Source organism: Bombus terrestris, chromosome 1, assembly GCF_910591885.1.
Source record: "Bombus terrestris chromosome 1, iyBomTerr1.2, whole genome shotgun sequence".
In the NCBI taxonomy this organism is placed as follows: Eukaryota; Metazoa; Arthropoda; class Insecta; order Hymenoptera; family Apidae; genus Bombus; species Bombus terrestris.
The window spans coordinates 2,994,003-3,015,417 of record NC_063269.1 but is presented as its reverse complement, the minus strand read 5'-3'; the positions used below and the strand labels follow the sequence as shown (position 1 = coordinate 3,015,417).

General features: G+C 43.9%; 1 protein-coding gene across 5 annotated transcripts in view; it reads left to right on the top strand.

Moving 5' to 3' along the window:
* Positions 1 to 21,415, top strand: part of LOC100649283 (latrophilin Cirl) — a 362,909-nt gene that overhangs the window by 312,885 nt on the left and 28,609 nt on the right. For all 5 annotated transcript variants that reach the window (XM_012320795.3, XM_048408351.1, XM_048408358.1 and 2 more), the window contains one exon: positions 8,915 to 9,101. In XM_012320795.3, coding sequence (XP_012176185.2) covers positions 8,915 to 9,101 — 187 coding nt within the window. The remainder of the gene's footprint in view (positions 1 to 8,914; positions 9,102 to 21,415) is intronic.

Here is a 21,415-nt window from a genome sequence, read left to right as displayed (position 1 = left end):
ATCGCACACCTCTTACTCCCATCACAGCTCCGTTGGGGCCATTTACACGCGACCGCTCGTGTTACCTGTCATGTAACGCGAATCGAATTCGATGTCGTGAAATGTGGGCCACGCTGATTATTAGCGAAGTGGGAGCCGTGTAAAGGATGTATCCTTCGCCGCATCGTTGCCTCTTTTCCCTTTGAGCCGCGGCGATGATGTACGTTGTTTGGTTCACGTTCAGTTCGCGTTTAATCTTCGAGATTCGAGGGTATCGTCGGAGAATAAACGCGTGCGGAAATTACTCGGCAATAGGTATTTGTATAGGTGGAACAACGGAATACGTAAGAAACAAATGGTAGGGAGGCAGTTCATCTTTATAATAAAGGTACTTGAGGAAAAGGAAGTTCTTTGAGTGGCCGACAGAGCATCGATAAAGCCTTTGAGCATCCAATTGCCTGCGTAAATTATGATCTCGACCCACGAGCGAACGAGAATGTTAGAAAAGCCTGTGCAATGAGATTCGTAGGTTCATCGTTCATAATTTGTCGCTGCGGTGCGGCGGATCGTTCGCTGGTATCGATCGACGATACCAGGCCGGTGTAATTGGATCGGCGATTCATATAAGGCCTGCACAATGAAAATATTATGAATGGGAGATGTATGAAACGTGATCGCTAAATAAGCCAGATAAGAGGTGTCTCGTGTTACCCCACCCGCTATCTTAGATGACGTCATCGTAAAACGTGGAAACTACGCGATAGGATGCATAATACGGTTTCTTATTTCCGACCGCTGCATCTGCCTTAGCCCCGTTAAACAATCCGATCGACGTGCCAGGAACAATACCAGTCAGAAGACGCGAACGATACTTTCGAACGATCATCTCGCACTTATTCCTCCCATCGAACTGATCCGAGCGATTCCTCTCGTTTAGCCAGCTGTCTCGCCAGTTGTAAATTATGCCCACGTGCTTTCCTAAGCGCGAAATTATGTCCGGATTGCGTTATTCATTACGGTCGAAAGGGAAGGCCTGTGTGGAGGATTCACCAAGACTTCATAAATACCGCTCCATTACTCACGGAATGTAATTACGAATCTTGTTTAATCGTGCATCTTCGTTATATCCGGCACACGCACAAGCACGTGGCCGATCAACCGTTTTTAAATATTTCCGCATGCGAGAACTAATTAAGGCTGACAAGCGATGTACCTATACTACTGGTAAAGTAGATTCCATCCAGCGATGACATTCCGATCGAATTTTAAATGATAATTAAATCAGGGTGTATCATCGTGGCAACCACGTAAGACACGGGTTCTCTTTAATTCTTACAAGAATCCTATGTCTCTATTCAAGAGAATTATGACTGGAATATTCGACGTCGCTGAAATATATACATGCATACGTGTATGTATTTGAATATACGTAAGCCTCGGAATTTTGTATTCGTCCTTTGATATATCAATTCAAGAATTCCACCATTAAAAATGTAATTTTTATTGAAGAGGATGGAATGCGAAAAAATGAGAATAATGCTGTATGATTAGCGTAAACTGCACGTATCGCCAAAAAGCGTAATCCTCTCTCATAAAATGCATGCTTTAATTGCATTACCCCACTCAATAATTTCGGGGACAGCCGACAAAAAGGAGCAGGCGATTCCATTTCCAGGTATCGGAGGAACAACTGCGCCATAATCGATCGCATGGGGCACGAAGGGATCAAGGGAGGCAGATAATTGCTGACACTGTCCTCCGAAGCCGGTTGACGCTGTTTTCTATCTGCTCCTTATAATTTATTCGGCCGCCATAAATCAGTCGAGCGCGACGAGACCGCGACGTGCAACAGGCCGACCATGTAAATGCCGATGCACAGAGCGTATCCGCGCGGCGGCGCGTATATGCACGCGCGCTCACGCTGGTTCTTGCCTGGCCAGCAGGTCCCATCTACCGTGAATTGATAATGTAATTAGAGCGTCGAAAAAGGATTAGCTCGAATTAGAAATTCCGCCAACACGGCTCGGCTCCGGTTCGAAGGAGGGACGAGAACGGACCAGGCAACGAAGGCGGACCACGCTCCGGTTCGTAGGAGAATCACGGATGAGACGAGCAAAGGGACACGGAAGAGCGAGCGAGAGGAAGCGAACGAAGAACGTAACCAAGGCAAGTCTCTACGGAGGACTTTGATTTATGCGTCCCGGGAGCGCTTCACGGAGAGTGCAGCAACCGTGTGCAGCTCGCCGAGTCCAAAGATGCATGGCCAACCGGACGAGGAGTGCACCGACGCCAAACTCGCGTCTCTATAATGTTGCCCTCGATCGATAGCCGCGAAAACGAAACGCGCGCTCTTTTTCTTCTTCTCTTGCACGCCTCACGGCATTCTATGGCCGGTGATACACGGAAGAGTAATAGTTTTCTCTCCTCTGTGTTCTATGGTTTTAATCCCCGGGGAAATAATTAGCAGCGTGTCACGATGTACCTGTGGCACGGATACGTAACCTTCTTCGCACCAGAGGTGTACGATGGATTTCAATTTGTCATGGTGTAATGAGTAGATTTCTTTTATTGGAGGATCGGAAGCGACCGCGAGAAGATAAGTAGATTTTGAATCGCACGGCGAAAAGCACATTTTTCGTTGCTTACGTTGTCCTAGTTTCTTCCATCTTTGAATATTTGAAGTAAGAAATAGGAAATACTCGACGCTTGATAGATACGGTGACGTTTAGGATCGTACACGACATTTTTACGATAGAAATTCAAGCCGAAGCTAAAATATGAGATTCTTAGTATCTTTTGAGATTCTTATGCTCTTAGATTGCTCTTTGTCAATTCGCTCGTCAAGACTATAAGAACTGTACACCAGAAATCCAAGAACAGCAGCTTTAGATCCAGAGTAGAGCTACATAGTTTCAGGCGAGAAAATACAACGCTATGCGAGCTATACTAACGCGCGAAGAATCAGTACACCGTTATATCCCTCTTCTACGGAAAACAGTCTCTTGCCGTCCCGTATACTACTCGAAAATTTACCAAGTCGCAAACAAGAGCACCTCGTCTACCACCCGTCGACTATCCGTAATGAAACTCTTCAAATCCTCCACCCGTTTCTTCTTCTGTCGTGTCATCAAAATTCCTCGCGACACCCGAGTCTCAGCGATACTGGACATAGCTCCAAAAACGATGCTCACTTCATTCGTCTCTCGGATTCGCTAAAATCGTTGTTGGAGAGCGCGTGTTTCTGGGGTCGAAAGGATGGCGCGACGAGCGTTTGCCGACTGGGGAATTGTGTCCGTGGGCAACAATGGCCGCACAGTGTTTCAACAAGGCATCACCCACGGCGAGTGTATATACCATAGTAAAGGTTTCGAGGCCTAAGACCGCATCGAGCTGACGACATCCCGCTGTTAGGTCGGCCCTTTCAAGTTGGCCGCCGCGGCAGCGGGAGGCACGGCTTGCCGGACCTCCGATATATTATTACCCGAAGTCATTAATGGTAAACTGCAATTCTCCTCTTTTCCCTCCACGTGCCGTCCACGGAATGCCCGGCGAGGCAGAAGGTACGGTTCCCTCTCTTGGCCATGGCGCGGCGTCTCCTGCCTCCCAGCCGGTCCAACGGATCTGGAATTAATCGAGAAATATCGAATGTTTTATTGACGATACGTTCAGCCTACTCGTGTGATGGAATACTGTAGGTAATTAATTATCTCTTCCCTCGCCACCCCTAGGAAACGCTAATACCCGTGCACTTGGAATTTCTTGTTCCTCCTCCCTGTCTTGCTTCCTGCCATTCTTTCCTCCTTGAATTTTTTACTCGTCCATCTGAGTTCAAGAGTTCATTTTACCTCGGAAGAACGATGATATCTTCAATTGTCCATTGTTTATATTCATCAATTATCATTAACGTTTATTTTAACCGACTAGATTAATCACTTTTGACTTGAAACTAATGGACTTCGAACGTGCAGATCGAACCAAGAACCGCAGAGGTTCGTTTCGTCTGACGGAACTCGAAATTCGAGCGTGATTTCTACTCAAAGATCAATGCGCGGACATCGATATATGTTTCTGCTCTTTGGCCAATCGGAATTGAGGACTTTCATCTTGGACGTCGACGGTCACGATCGCTTCCGAGTCGCGTAGATTTGCGCGAACACCGCTGCGGATAGTTACGCAGCTCCTCGCCGTTCGAAGTCGCCGCAGCGCGTAAATCCCGAGGACGATCGAACTAGAAACACGGATACTCGAACCCGGCTCCCTTGAAACTTTGTCCCGGGGGAAAGGTCCTGTCGGTATTCAAGCGCTTCCACCCCTTCGTTCACGGGTACACGCGCACTTATGCGCGGTCAAACCGATACACGCAGCCGCGACTTACAGGCATGTGCACATAGACGAGAGACAGAGAAAGAGGGAGAAAGAGAGAGAGAGAGAGAGAGAGAGAGCTTTCTAGAGAACCACGGCAAGTTTGAAGCCCGTTGTGCCTCAGAATCCGTACTTAGAATCCCTGGGCAGAGTTCAGGCTGCGCATTGACCGCACGAAATCCTGCGGCGTTCTCACCTTCCCTGGCGACCGGTGCGGCGTCTGTCACGAGACAGCGAGCTACGCGACTTCAAAGAGCTTCAATGGGACCGCGATGGAAATCCGCGTCTCTGCCGCAATCTCGGGAAACTTGCCTGATTAGATCCTCCTCTTGAATGTTATGCAATTGAGACCCGATTAATTGGCGTCAGAAGCGATAATACCGACATTTCCTTCGATTGTCGTGAATTACGGATTTTGGTTGCTCCCGCTTTTCGTTCGTTTCGTTTAATCTTCCATCGGTCGATGTTGCGTGTACTACAAGGATTGAAGAGATCGCGGCGAAACGTAGACAACAACAACGTTCAAACTGTATCTGCCATCAATTACCGGTACGAACAAGTTTTTCTCAAAGTCTGAAACAATTTAGGTCCTACGAAAAATTGTATTTGAAACGAGATTAAGTTTGGAACGCGATGGAAAGAAATCAGAAGAAATGGGAGTTAGGTCGTTCTTTTTGTTTTCTGTTTTAGCAGAAAGAACGATGTACTAGTGCTCAAGGAAATGTATTCTTGTGTTTTCTCGACCTAGTCTTATAAATTAAACAGATCAACAAGAACATTAGCGAGTCCTTGTAAAAAGAAGTTTGCTCGATGGATCTTCACGTCGCCCTTTTTTGACGATTATCGCGTCTCGAGTGGAATCGGAAGTAAAGCGATAACAGCATTCGGCAATTTCTCCGGGATATTATCCTCGCAACCATAGTATGTATCGTTATACCATCTCGGATCCCGACAGCGTCGTCGTCATTTCCACTAGACACGACAGGGCGTTACAGCGTCGGCAAGAGAGTGCACTCGTTAAAAACTTTTCACGGCATTCATTCGAATGCACTCTGTCAAAGTGCTGTGCAAGGGTCAGACGCGAGAACTCCGGCAAAAAGATGGTAGATTTTCCTGTCGTTTGGTGAAACGACGAGTCAGATTATCACGCGCGCACCCCCTACGTATCGTCATTATGATCCTTGGTGTTCGCGTGGTGCGCGTTTCCGCGAGAAAACCTTTTTTCAAAACAGCCAGCGTAACGAAATCGCAAAACGGGAAGTAACGCTTCCCGACACAGGATGCTCGGCGACACTTCAATCTCGCTTTTCGCGCGAATCGTAATAGTCCTCTACTGTTTGCTTGTCTCGCTGCGTAGTTAGAGATGGCGAGACAGAGACAGAGAAAGTGAGACAGAGAAGCGAAATGCGACGAGTAAACGACTCAAAGTCGCGGTTACAATGGCCATACAACTGGCGTTTGACTCGTGAAAACGAAGAGTCATCGTTTTCTCTTGATGTCGAGAGATTGCAATTAATTACCGCGATACCTTAATGCGAGTAACAAAAGGACAAGTATTATTATACCTCTTACACATATCTCGATTATATTCAAAAAGGTAACGACACCTGAATACCTCTAACTACCGTTAAAAGACGGCAAACATTTCTCACTTGCATTAAATTCGGAAGCCAAAAACTCGAGCCCTCTCGTGCGCAACGCAAACAAAGTAAAAAAGGTAAACGCGTACAAACAGGAGAAAAAGGTCGAGAGTGTTCGGTCTGCCGTGATAAAAGGGGGAGGAATGCCAGAGGGCCGACGTTCGAACGAGAGAAGGAAGCCGATGCGAAGCGTGTTCCTTTACGTCAGCTTGAACGCGGCCTTTTTTTCATCGCGTTCACGTTAGAGGTGCACCGAGAGAATGCACCGGTTGCAGGGCGCAGCTGCGAGTGACGCGCGAGCGAGTGAACGGGCGACATGCGGCCGCGGTTATGGCACGCTCGTTTCACGAAAGGTAGGTAAGCTTATTCGAGAACCGCTCCGTTTCTACGTAATAGCAACGCTCGGCAACAACAGCAAAGTTTTTATCGTGGAATTGTTTCGTAGTACGACGCGTACCGTGCCATTCCTGTTTCCGTTTCAGCCGTGTGGATGTTGTTCGAACTACGATGACGCCATATATCGATTACCTCCCGCTTACGGTGTTATCGAGACACGGTTAATTAACGACGAACAAACCACAGCGAAGAATAAACGTGGCCCGTGTCTTGGTGCCGCTTAATCGCGACGCGAACACCTAGGAAGGGAAGCGGTGAGAAATTACCTGGATCCTATAAAATCTTCTATTTCCTCGCTCCCTTCCGAAGCTCCAGGAATCCATCCTAGCGTGACCGGCGATTTTGTTCTCGTTTAAATCGAATACCTTGAGATCTTTTACGGTAATGGAAACCCTTCGAGATACCGTAAAATCGGCATTTCTTCGTGCCGGTCGAACCGCCCTGCCGTTTTTACGGCGAACATTCTTCTAATGTGTATACACTCCGGTCGAATCGGTGGCGATAGGCTGCGAGTTTACCTTATTATGGCGATCTCTCGTTTGTCCTTTGTTCGTCGATGTAACCGTGACTAGGGAAAATTGTCTTCGCATCTTTGTAAAAACATTATTAAATGTAACGAGTCGATATCGATCGTGTAGTTATGCTGCTTTTTCTTGTAAAAGTATACGCCCTCGGCAGGCTATTTGTTTAGAAATCTTGGACGTGTTCGTTGTATTTTGAGGAAGCAAGAAACGTGGTACCAACTGCATCGTTTGCGGAAAGTCCTAACAGCGGTCTAAAATGGCATTGTGGCGCGTCAGTATGGAACTAATGAACTCACGACGGGGCTTTCACGGACAGAGTTATTACAGCCCTTCTCCCCGACTATAGTACTCCTCTCGTCCTTGCCCCCGTGCTAGTCCTCTTGGTCCGTTCTCCGGGGTACTTCTCGCCGCCTTCTCTCTTCTTCGGGACACACCGCTTGCGCCCTCCGTCACGAACTGAACACTATGGCTCACCAATATTATGGCAGATCTATCATTCCTCCGTCTAAATAAGCCTGGGCCTAGTTTTACGACCCTTTCTTCTGGCTGTTGGTCTTCTTAGCAGCTCCTTTTATCTCGTTCAAACGTCTGCTTCTCCATGTGCACGTGTATATAATAGCAATAGCAATTGTCGACACTAGGTACTGAAATGGAAAGAATGAAATATCGATGTACACGAACAAACTATCGTTTATGCATATTATTCGCGACAGACTTACTTCGTTAGTCGATTCTTTTTTAAACCGAGATAATCATCATACTAACGTCACCCATTTTCAACCTTTATTTCACACTTTTTAAACCGTGTAAACGAGACAGACAGAATATACACTTCAGCCATTTTCGCGGCCATTAAACCGAGCCACGGTCTGCATTCGCGGGAGGAAAAGCAACCGTGGCCCCGGAAGAACGCTGTCAGACGCGTATCACGAGACGAGGAGAAGTAACAAGCAGCAAAAGCGAGAGGACTTTTCTTCGAAGAAAGTCGCGCCTGTAAATTCGCTAATTTTCTTTCAAAGGAAACCTTCCGGTAAATTTTCCGCGGAATAAATCCCCGTGGCAGCGAATAAATGGGGTAGGATCGACAAAGAGTCGAGGTCTGAGCTCGAGCCGGCTATCTCGACCTCTTGTCAGTCGATCCCACGAACCGTACTGTAACAACCATGATCTCTTCCTCCCTCTCTCTCTCTCTCTCTCTCTCACTCTCTCTCTCTCACTCTCTCTCTCTCTCTCTCAACGACGTTTCATTGTTTGCGTTTCCTGTATACGCGCGTCTATACACCGGTGTCCTTTATCTTAATTCCATTACACTTCGCAACGCGACACGACCCAGCCAACTGCGTGTCGGTAATGCACCCTCTGAGTCAGCCTGCCCGGCAACAACCACCGAACCACCCTTCTACAACCGACTCGTCACTGTAATTTCGTGCAAGCTACTTTGACGTATCCTTGACTCTCGCCGCTTGGAAATCTCGACCCTCATCCTCTTACTCTGGACTCCTTATTCATTCGCGGTAATTCAACCCCCTCTCTACAGTCTATCGCTAAAGGGGAGGTGCAGGGGGTTAGTTGGGGTTGTTGGTGTTATTTCTTTAGAAGCGAGTCGTGACTTTGGTATTTTATTCATTTTCTCATTGTTGAGCGATCGCGCTGACTAATTAGACCCTCGTTGCGTACGACTTTCGAGGGCGAAACGAAGCATGGCTATAGTGTGAAGGGTGGTTTTCGCTTGTCTTGACCAGCTGGAATATTTCTGTTGGTTTTTGTCGACGGGGAAACTGGTTCTATACGAGAAAATAAATGGTTGTTATATTTGGAAGAGACAGGCATTGTTATTAACCACGTTTTCTTACCGAGAATTGTCTATGGAAGAATTAAGATTGGTAAAATTATTTTGATAAAAGGAATAACGATATTTCATTTAGATTTTACGTTAGATTTTATGTTAAAGAAGAATCACGAATGAATTTAATATTCGATCCAACTGACGGTCTCGTTTCATTTCTATTACAGATAGGTACGACACCGCGTACGCCTGCGAGGGCAAGACCCTGTGGATTGAGTGCGGCGAGGGAAAGCTGATCCACCTCATACGTGCGAACTATGGAAGGTTCTCGATAACGATATGCAACGAGCACGGAAACACCGATTGGAGCGTGAACTGCATGTCACCGAAATCCTTTCGGGTGCTGAACAGCGAGTAAGTATTCCGATGATCGACGTACTTGCATCCTACATACGCAACTGGTTCTGATCAATCAGCCCCTTCCCCTCATCCTTTATCCCTATTTTACGAATCGCGTCAAGGAATCACGATGGCGACGTCAAATCGAATCCGTTCTAGAACTCTGCCGATATTATCGAAAGCGAAAAAGAGGAGAAATAAGGGAAGAAAAAATAGACGAAAAAAAAAGAGAGAAAAGTGGGAACGGTCAGGCTGACAAGCATTTTCTATCCTTAATGAGTCGAGTAGCACCAATTAAAGGAGACGTCCGATCCGATCGAGCGTAGATCGCGCTTGTCACCTGGTCCCCGGGTTATCGAACGATCCGACTTTCCACATGGATCGGTATCTACACGGCGAAGCTTTTACGACCGTTCCATTCGAGAGATATCCAGCATGACACCTGAGAGTCTAGCTCGTTCCCTTCGCGGTAACGAGAAACGCTTCCTGAACGGTGCCGTGCGCGCGTGTTCGTGTATATATCGATCATAGTCTTTCGATGACCTTGGACGAGAGGCCGATCTATACGATCTATCCGAGCGAATCTCGATCCGATCGCGCGGATCTATCCCTCGACAGCCAGAGTTACGCGCGCGCTATTGGACGGTTCGGTCAGTACCCGGGAGTGAAAAATTATTAACCGTCGAGTATGCGGAAATTCGACTCGTCGATTTCGCACGGAGGGAAGATGCTGTCCGGAGATGTGTGGCCGTCCTTCGAACCGCGAAAGCGTCTCTCTCAGATCAATCGTTTGAAATATCGATCTACTCGGCTTCGAATATATTTCCATGCTTTTGAAACTGTTCTTAACGCATCTTCATTTATGTGGTAATAAAATACGTTAGTAACAGCGTGGAGAGAAAGTTTAATGAGATAGCACGTGTACGTGTACCATAAGTCACCGGATACTTGCCTACTTTGGGCAAAATGTTTGTTAGAATGTATAATGTTTTTCACATTACGTGCATTGTTTTCGATATTTGACGCAAATACTAACTTCGTTTCATAGTGCAGATTAGTTCGTAGTATAAAATCGCACGTATTTTAATTCGATCGAGTGTCTTACAGATAAATGATAATATAAATTCAAGAAATCGTACACCTAACGTTCTAACAATCGTTTCACCTAAAGTAAGCAAGTGTTTGGTGACTTATGGACGGCAGTATATCTGACTGTATAAAATATTAAACGAGATTCGACATAATCGATTACAGTCACATTATTAAATCAAGGCAACTTTCACACGACTGCAATTATTCTACTAAAGTTATCGGATTTCTTAAAATCAGAGTAATAATTTTGAACGGATACGAAAGGACACGAGCCATCAGCTTCCTCGACGTTGTTCCATCTCTATCCCTGTCCGCCCACGGAAATGGAGCAAAGAGCATGGAGTCGAAATCGCGAGGAAATAAACGAAGGGGTAAAGGATGGGGGAAAAGAGGATATATCCAGAGAAGAAGGAAAACGAGGAAGGAGTGGACGGCTTCATATGGTCCAGCGAACTGGCCAATTGCTTGACCATTGAAGAGCGTATTTCGCGGCGGATCAGAGCGGTAGGAAGAATCGCAAACTCAGCGGTCGCTTCTCTATCTCGGTCCTCGTGAACATCCCCTCTATTTCCTTCGGTCTTCGTGTCTTTGCGTCCTCCTAAGTTTCAAACACATGCACACTCGTATAAACGTATACATGTGAAATATATACACTCACAAACACACGCGTTTCACGCGCATTTCCACGTGTCACAAGATACACGTTCCACCGATCCGTATTCTAGGATACCCAACCTGATGAAATATCCTGCGGATTCCTTTTTCTATATTCTGGTTTTTTATTTCTTTTTTTTCTCTTTCTTTTCGTTTGAACGGCACACGGCGAAATCGGGAATCTGTCGCAGCCGTTGGTCTAGATGTTCGATTCGAAAGAGCAGAAGGTAAAGGGAAACGATGAGAGAGAAAGACATAGAGAGAAGAGAGACAAAGGGAAAACGGTGACGTAGAATTTCGTTGATCTGACGCGAAGCGCGTTTCGTCGTTGTGATTAATAGTTCGCTAGCGGAAATTAGTTTCGCGGGAAACTAAAAAAGGGGAAACGTGACTCTTGCTACGTCTCACGACGATAAGACCGTCGACGTGCCGGTAGTGTGAATAATTGGGAAAGATAATCGCGATGACGAATCAAAATCGTATCCATTAACGTTATCGTCGCGTAGCTCTGAAAGCGGTAGCTGCGAGCAAACTCGATCCCCGTTGTCGATTACGTCGGTGAAACCAAGGAAGAAGAAAACGAAACGACGATGAGGAATAAGAAAAGGAAGAGAAAGAAGAAGAAGGAAAAGAGACATAAGAAGACTGCGAGAATACAAAAGCGCCACGTAATCGCGTAAGAACCGCTAGAAGCACGCGTTAATATCGAAATGTGCCACGGTCTAGGGCTTGAAGTAGATTTTCAGAAAAATGCATTTAAAGTTCGTGGCGCCGCGCCGTCTCTCGCCGGCTTGGAGTCGGTCTAAGGACCTCCTTTGGCTGACGAGTAATAACTTCCGGATTAACTTTAAGTGGAGAAGTTCCACGGTCTTGCTTCTACCGTGGAGTCATACACGTATACGTCTGTCGCGGTTCTATACGCGTGCATACGACGACTCTCTATCTATGCGTTTCGCAAGACGAGGCAAGAGAGTTTGACGTCAATTTAACTCGTTTCGCGGAATCGATCGAGAAGATCACTAGTTTGCCTGATCGTAATCACCGTTCCTTCCCTTGGTATACGTTCGCCTTTCTCTCTTTTCTCTCGTTCTCTCTCATTCTCTCTCGTTCTCTCTTGACAATCATCTGTAACCTTTTTGCTTCTTTCCTCTTCGTGGATCCATCTAGACTTCGTGGCGACTTTTTCTCCTTTTCTTCTTGCCGTGTCTCAAAAGTGTATTCCGCGAAACCGGGAAAACGTTGTGCAATAGTATATATATTAGTACATATATTAGCCGCTGAATATCGAACGAATATCGCGAACAGTGTACCAGCTAAGACGGTTTCTCTCGTAGAAAAATATCTGTATCTCGGATACGTATTAGTAGCTCGTTTAATTACCAGACCGGATTGCATATTTTCTCTTGATCATCCGCATCGCATTTTTCCAAATCAGAAAGAAAACTGGACGGCTTTAACGTAGATCGTCCTTTATCGGCACCGTTATCGTCGGCGTCGTCTATGAGAAGCGTCGGATCTCTGGTACATTTCTCGCGAGGACATCTCATTTAGCCAAAAATCGAGAATCAACGGCGCGAATTTTTATCAGCTCGCTCGATTCGAGAATCTCGTTCGCGAGTAGTCGTAACTTTCGCATAATTCAAACCGCTTTTATTTTCGTTCGTTTGATCTTTGTTACATCCTTTGCAATAACCGATCCCGTTTGTTACGTTTAACCTGCTCTTTCCTTTAACACCACGGTGTAGTTGAGGCAAGGTGCATCGACTTTCATAAAAATTCACACGCATGTATATACTCTCGCTTGAAACATTTACCGCTAGGTATTCTGGGTCTACCTTCCACAGTGTTTCGCTCCGAAAGATCCTTTGTTAATGCGATCCCTGTGAATAATGAGACTTTGTTTCACTCATTAACGCGTTACCTGGCATTGTGAATGGGAACTACGCAATCTTTGGTGTACGTTTCAGAAATCTCGTACATTTAGTCGATCGCCAACGATTTCGATTCTAATTTAAATTCTAGCTGAAAGATCGTAGATTTCTCGAACATATCCATTCACAAACTCTTATATGCCAGTTAATGCGTTTCTTTAATATCCTCTCTTAACATTATTCCTTAGGAAGGCTTTTTTTCTAGAGGTAAGCAAAATGGAGCAAGCGTATCCTAAATCAAGGGACAAGTAGTTCACGGTAATTCTGAGGATGATACATGCCATCCTTCTCTCTGTTCTCTCGCAAGCTATACTCGCCACTTCCTTCTAATGCATCTCTATAGTTATACCGGTGTGGAATTATGAGTGTGTTCTCTGTTTCTCTTTATCTATGCTCGTTAGCTTCTTCCCTGTATCAAGTTTACCCTCAACGATTGTACGATTTAGTTTACCTTCACGATTTATTAGTATCTATCGTTTCAACGCCATGATCCATCGCTGTTCGCGATAGACATCGTTAGCCACAAGTATTAGGACACTTACTCGAACAAATTTTAACTATTTATGTAATTATTTGATATTTTAAATGAAGTAACAGATCTATAATAAAATATTGAAAAAGTAAAAGCAGCGGGACAATCGTAATACTTGTGGCCAGCAGCGTATATATCGCACATGTGTTTCAATCGTCAGAAATCAAAATAATTCAGTTCTGTGATCAGAAACTATCATTAGATATTACAATATGATATAGTTAAATAATATTTGATCATCCTAGTTTCATTGAGACTGTTCTTTTTGTCAATATTGAAGTAATACTTTCTTACTTTTCCTGAAAAACTTTTTCTAGTTTTGAAATACGTGTGCGGTAATCCCCGGCAAAAATCGACCAATCGACGTGTCACGCGTCGACCAAAGAAACTTTTCGCAATCTTGCTTGAACAAAATATCCAAGTTGAAAACTCTTCTCATCGAGAAATCGTCTAATTCACGCGCCATGTTGAGGAACATCGATCGCGGATTAACAGCGATGGACTACGGACAAAGCCGGAAACCAGCGTCGAAACGACGGATTGACGGTTGTACAGGCCGGTTAGAGACAGATTTATCAAGGGTGCGCTGGGCACGTACGAGATTACGATTTAAGTGAAACTGGGCAGGGGGCGGCTTTGCCGGAACGATTAATGAAATTGAACGGCCGGGTTTCGCTGCGAAACTCAGTCTACGGAATTAATGACGCGCGCCGCGCGTAACCGTGGAAATGTTCATTACACCAGTTGAGAAATGACGCGGCTGGTTTGCTGGATTTTCCACTCTTAATCTGCCACGCTAGAAACCGGTGAGCAATTAGATCGGAAAAGAATGACCAATTTACTGGTCGCGAGCTCCAGCGTGAAAATTAGTTCCGTTTTATGTGTCGCATTAACAGCTCGCCACCAAGAGGCACAGTTTAAAATCAGTGTAATCACCTCTTTCGAAGCTTCGCGATCGATCGATCATTACGATCTTTCTTTTACATTTTGCATTTTATACTGTTACTGGCTTGGTTTTTGTTGCGGTGATTTGTAGAGTAGACTTTCGTAACCGATTTGCTAATTGTTTTAGCGCTTCGTCTAATTGGATACTTTGAAGCATTGGTACGTGGTAACGCTTGATGATTAAGGCACGATAAATTTATCGCAGATAGTATACATAATAAAAGCGCATTAAAATCGGAAACGTTTAAGTGACAGAAACATCTCTATTATTCAAAGTTTTCATTAATCGGATTTTAATCAATTATATATTTCTTTTTATAACTATCTATACTTGAATCTAGGAATAACTTTGGATAAATACGTTCAATATTTTCGAGATACGTAACTTGGTAGCGTTGTCATTCTAATTCTGGCTTTATTCGTCAAATACTTATAATTGTATTACAATATTTATAAAATATCGAGAATAAGAATTTTCGAAATTTTCTCCATCAATAACGTACTGTAATCGAAAGTGAAAGTTCCAAAGTTTTTCGTGCGAACCAGCCATACGTTCGAGACAGCTTGACGAGCAGGTATACACGCTATAATACAAAGTGATCATCGAGAAAAGTAGCTGAAAGAACTCGTAGCGAGGCTGTTGCCATCCCAAACCTTCTGGGAACGAATTCTTTCCACCAGGTTGCGCAATCGCGGCGTAATTACATTGCGCTAATAGCCACTCGATGATTCGATTCTCGTCGTTAACTCGGACCGGCCAGGGAACCAGTTCGAAAACTTCAAGATCCTCGAACCTTCTTTTCTATCAACTTGTTTTTTCTTTCTTCTCGTTCATCACGGTATCTCCACAAACGAAAACCAGTCACCGTTACAATTCACAATGTTCCCAACGTTTGATCATTCGACGAAATACAATTCATTGAAAAGTAAAAAAATACAAAAAAAAGCTCGTCTCGATAGCTGTTTAAAATATTTTTAACGTAAATAGTTACGATCATCGCGGAATTACAGGCGTTAATATTTAACTAATAAACACGACACGGTGGTCCAGGTTTGACTGAGTGATAAAAAAAAAAAAAAAAATAAAAAAATATTTTATATGAAGCGATACTCGGTGTTTGTGTTCTTAATATTTATATTTTCGCGATATTCTCTGTCCAGTCGCGGCTATACACCGACGATAATCGATGACACAACGAGATACGTGTGGAACGCGTGTCGATTCTCGTTACGTTCGGAAATTAAATTCAACGTTTCCTGATTCCCGGGTGCTTGTTAGTTTGCCAGTTAATAACGAGCGATCAACGAGAAGAGAGAAAAGAAATAGACAGAAAAGAAGGGACATACATAAATGAGCATAACGAGAAAGAGAAAAATAGTACAAAGGCGAGGGTAGGTGGAGAAAGGAGATTGTTTCACGCTACACGGGGATATGTTACGGCGTAATCGATCCGACGTAGATACATTAAACAATTTCACGATTCGTCATCGTCCTCGAAGAGGATAATTAACCATGGCAGAAAACGTGAGAAGAACGTAATTTCGTACCGCAATCAGCCGAACTTAATCTTGACCGGGATAACAAACAATTAGGAGAACGTCTACCACGAAATTCTATCTTGTCCTGTCGGATATTTGTCAAAATACACCCATTTCACGATCAAAGAAAGAAACGGGAAAATAAATAGAAAGGAAAGCTTGGTTTCTCTGGTTCCCGGTGCCTTGTTGATAAACAAGTTTCTCTGTTATTGGAGAATAGCTACTAATGAAATGATCACGGTACACGTCGTCTTCGCGATGTGAAAAAGGTTGTTCGTGTTTATCCTTCATTCCTCTGCGGGAATTTTTCTTCGTGACAGGTTCCTTGCGTGTTTTGCTCCTGGCTAATACAACGATCGTACGGAAATCGTAAACATATCCGCAATTTTTCGACGAAACACTTTGAACGAAGTCTATTCGCGAACGCGTTTCCTGATACTATTTCTGTACTTTATCGCGATCTCGATAAAATGTTTAGTACTCTTAGTCAAAATTTTATGAAACATTCACTTGGATAATTTCTAAAAATATCTAAGATATCAGGGATGAAATAAATAAATAAAAAAGTGAAGCAATCAACGTAAGTACTTATATACGTGCATCGTTCAATAAAAGGCGACAGTCAAAGAGTAAAATAGCGTTTGGTCGAAACCGAGCATCGTTCGATCGATACGTATTCGAAAAGCTAGCCGTTTCTCGAGGTGATTTTTTCGCGAACGGTACTCTCTCCGATAATTGCATTTGCATAAAATAAGCCGTGTCAATCTCCATCGACCGATCGAAAATTAGAACTTTTCTGACTTTCTTTAATTCGATAAACTTGTATTATTTTGCAAGCCCTTTCCAATCTCGGTCTGTTCCAGCTTGGCATTTAACCTAAACTAATTGCAGTCTCGAGAATTCCGTCGATAATCGTATTATACGAAATTAGTTCTTTCATTCAATCAAAAGACATTAACGCGATCGTAGCCGCTGTCGCGGTTACTCTTCGCCTCTCGATTGTAGCCTCGATCGTTCTTCCTGTTCTTTTGCCTTTCCTTTCTCCTTCCTCTCTCTCCCTTTCTCTGTCTGTCTGTCTGTCTCTCTCTCTCTCTCTCTCTCTCTCTCTGTTTTTTTGATTCTTTTCTTTTTAATTCCTCTCTTCGCCTGGTTCCAATCTCACCGGCTGTTCGTTAAAAGGTAGCAGCACAATTCTCCGCTCGTCCTACCTTTTCGTCGGATTTTTCAATCGACTGTTCGTCCTTTTTCATTCAAAAAATACACTCGAACATGTTTGTCTGGTCGTCTCTCGAATTTTTTCTCGAGGACGATCGAGAGGCTTACCCTGGTCGGGATTTTCATTAGTCCCTTAAATGGTCGGTCGAAACGTTAATAGACGTTGACTGTAATTGGCGAGCAAAGCGTTCGACCGTCGATAAACTATTAACGCAATGCGGTTGCCAACCGTGGGACCGTCGTGAGAACGCTTTTACGACACTGTCGTTGATCCCAGTTAATAGAATGTGATTTTCTACGCTGCTCGATATAATCGCAGGATTATCCACTTAAATCATTGTGTGAAAGATTGCTTCATTGATGTTTCTTTTCATCCCTGATAATTAATCGATGCTTCGGAACTACATTTAAAAAAGAAGGTTTAGCTCGCCAGCCATTTTATCTACGGTATATAGCTTTATAACCGACTTTATTAAAGAACCAACCGAATCTCTATAATCGTATTCGTTTAATACGAGATCCTCGACAACCATATTGCGTTTATACCAGTTTCGAATGTAACTCGTTCTAAGAATAAGACACCACCGTATCCGCACACGTTCTACGTATCTTCGAGTTCTCTCGACAAAACTCGTTTAATCCTCTGGCAGATTAAGAGGAAGAGACTTGAACAGGGAGGAGGAGAGTAGAGAGAGAGAAAGAGCGAGAGAGTTAGAGAGCTCCCAGTTAGGTACTTAAAAGTATTCCAATCACGAGAACGCGGCGAAAGTCCGACGAATATTTCTCGTTACCCTCGTGGAACAGGGTTGTAGGGTGGTGCACAGGCGGATACAGGGTGGAAGCGCGGAACGAATAAAGGTAGAACCAAAAGGAGGGTGAAAACGAGCGGGAAAGCTACGAGGGTAATATTTAAAACATTATACTGCGGAAAAAGGAAATGAATTTTTGTAGATACGCAATGTATATATTGCACTTTCCGTGATATCCTTGCTCCATCTTGATACACAAGCGACCAATTGCATGCCACACAGTTTATTATATAATGTACTCTTACAGACGTAGAGAGTTGCTGGATGTTTGTACAGCTCGTTACAGCCACGATCGTACGCACGTACTGTTCGATCATTGTAACGCTTTGCGCTGGCCAGTTAGCGGATTCGTTGCAATGATCCATTAAGAGTTTCCGTTTCAATCAATGATTCCCTAATTGTGAGTTAAATAATCTATTTATTTTTATTTGGAGAGAACTGTTATTGAAATCAACGATCGTGACGGTAACTAGAGGATTCGCAGAAGGAGATCTTAAATCGTGATATTTTTATCGATCGATCGATACCTATAGTAAGATAGAGCAGAGTGATTAAGAAAAATATTGATATAAAAATTTGTTTATTTGCCTTTTTGGGAAGAATAATTTGTTCTGTAATATCGCGCAATCTTACGAATCATGATACACTTTAAGAACTCTTTTTGCGACGCTACTATTCCAGGTTTAATTCGTAATGGAAAGGAAAAATAAACATATACATACTTATACATAAAAGAACGCCACGTGTGCTACCATGGATCTTTTTCCCTTTACTCTTGTCACCGTCCGGAATGCTACGAAGAGATGCTCCTGTGTTGTGTTCTCTTGTTTCTCCACTCTGACACGATCGCCGCACACACGTCCTTGTGGTGTCTGCGAGGGAAATTATCCTGGGGAAAATTCTTTCTGGACCAGAGGCTTTTTCGTCGACATTCGTCACACCCTTTCGTCTCACGGCAATCACAATCTGAATCAATTTCCTCTAGTGATTCTGCACTAAATCTTTTCGCTGTCCATTCATTATACTGTTTCGTGCAAATTGCTCGCGAACTACGCGCAATATATTTCCAAAAGATTGATGAGAAAGTGGAGTCAGAAAAATTTGATAAAAAATTCGGTTTTGAAATGTGTCATTTGTTTAAGAGCACGGGCTATCGTTTAGCACGGTGAACGTACAGAATGCACGTTTACAAATCCCGTGTTACGCTAAAAATAAGCATCGAAGGATGAAATTAGTCGGCGGCTTGTCCAGCCATGGGTGAACGTATCCGTGGCATCCTGCTCGCAAAACGAGCGGATCGAAACAGCTTCGTGACGAAGTGCAATATTCCGTAGACAACGTAAGATCGATTAATTACTTGTTCTGACTAAAACAAATTGCAGATCGTTTTTTTCATTTTCCAATCTTCGCGCATCTAGTAGTATACGGTATTTTAATTACATTCCGATACTCGCTTACTTGTTATCCTACCAAAAAACAAACATAGTATAACCAATTACTACGTCAATCGAAACAATATCTGGCATTAATCAATGCATAATTAACAATATTGCAATTACATCGAATTAAAAAAAACGTTTAACATCACTCCCTCCGCTGAAAAAGTAATTCATACGAGATGAATCGTCTCATCCTACTAATATCATCGGTGGGTAATCAATAAAAATTTTTCAAGACACTACATCAATTACCATTTAAAAGCGTTTTATTAACCTCCCAAGAGGATCTCTCTTTCGCTCGTCATCGCGCGTGACGCGGTAATGATCGTTTACAAACGGATGATCGAGTTTCTCAAAGCGACCAATTTTCGACGCGCGCTCCCTCGTTCCTCGGTCCGGTTCTTTTTTGCCACGATTGTTCGTTTTGCTCGCGTTCAGCATCGCGCGAACCATGCGCGCAACGACCGTATCTCTGTGTCTCTCGCAAAACGTCAAAGGAAAACGATCTCGTTTCTCGACGCGTGATTTTCGGTAGCTCGTGCGTCTCCACTCCCTTCGAAGATTCGCGAACAATCGACGGTACTCGGCTTCTCTTGCACAAAGAAATTCCTTCGTCGATTAAAAAGTCACACGAGCTTCGGATACGAGCCGAAACGGGAACCGCCTCGTGTTCTCTCGTCTCTGTTCCACGAACATCCGCTGCCGCCGCCGCATGTGTATACTGTTGGTTCGATTTGTGTGTTGTTCGCGCATTTCTCTCCCCTGCCGGTACGTTTCCGAACGACGAAACCGTAGGCGTGACTCGACTCGCGTTACGACCTCGCGATTCCACGCAGATACGGCCACGCGAATCAGCCCCGAAACGATTTTTCATAATCTTCCTCGGGGCTTGGTTAATTGATTTTTCGCCGATACACGCCACACTCGAAGCAACGGGATGAGAGAAGGCCAATCGTTCTTCGACGTTCGATTAATTTCGCGCGGGAGCGCCATCACCGTCATTCGATCAATCGCGTAGCACGTTTCTGCTTCCCTCGTACCGATCCGCCGACGTTTCCGCCCATTTCGACCGCGTTTCCGGTTAAAACTGAATCTGTGTAGCCGCGCCACCGTCACGAACCTCATTTCGCCTGGTCATTTTCCACGCGAATGGCACTTTCGTGTCATCTAATCGACCAAAAAACTTGACCATCGATCGTTTACGTAGATCGTTTAGATATTTTCGGTAAATGCATTGCATTTTTCACGCGTGCCCGTTGTAATTCTTCTTTTTCGTTTTCAACCTTATTTACTCGAAACGTTTTAGAAACTTCGTTTTATGATTGATACAATTCGATTATCGCTTGAAAGATCAATCGCATGAAAGTATAACAAGATTTTAATTCGAGTACAAGTGCAAAGGATAAAAAATAAGAAAACAGGAATTGCGGACGTCCCGTGAAATTAATTGAATAATCGATAAATAACAGGGAAATGTATTGATAGAAGAATTCCTAGATAAAAATATGTAGTTTTTTTAATAAAAAAAAACAAGTTTGTACAAAAGTTCCACTCGCGAAACGTAGGTTAAAGCGACGAGGTGTCGCGTGACAGTCGAGCGTCGTAGCCGTTCCCTTTGGCGTTATTAAACGCCAGGTGCATAAATAAGGATATCGTAAATCATCGGGCAGAATTTTAGATAGGAGAAAAACGCCGGGTTCGAGCTATCATTTGAATAAACTTTTGCGGAAGACTTTAGGTCCGAGTTTTATTTAGCAGTTAGATCGAATCGGCGTTTTTTAATGGCCGTCTCTCCCAGCAGGAGGGGAAGGCAATTTTTTAATCGTTTCCTTTCTTTAATATATTAAAACATGAATTTTATTAGAATCGGATTTTCCTTTGTTTTTGACATCTGTTGTATAATTTACGCGTTGTTACATTTACAGGCGACGTTTCGGTGGTCGCTCGAAATAGCCGTAAATTATTCGAACTAACCTGAGGCACGCGGATATGTATAACGATAACGATAAATTTTGCATATCGCGGAATGTAAATACGTCTGTGTTTGAAGGTGTTAAATCGCGAAGATGAACGACAGGGCTATATGATTCGTGTCTAAGCATGCACGGTAAAACCACTCGACGTAACGATAGACAAGTTTCATTAAGGATTCCTAGCGTTTTTCTCGTTGGCT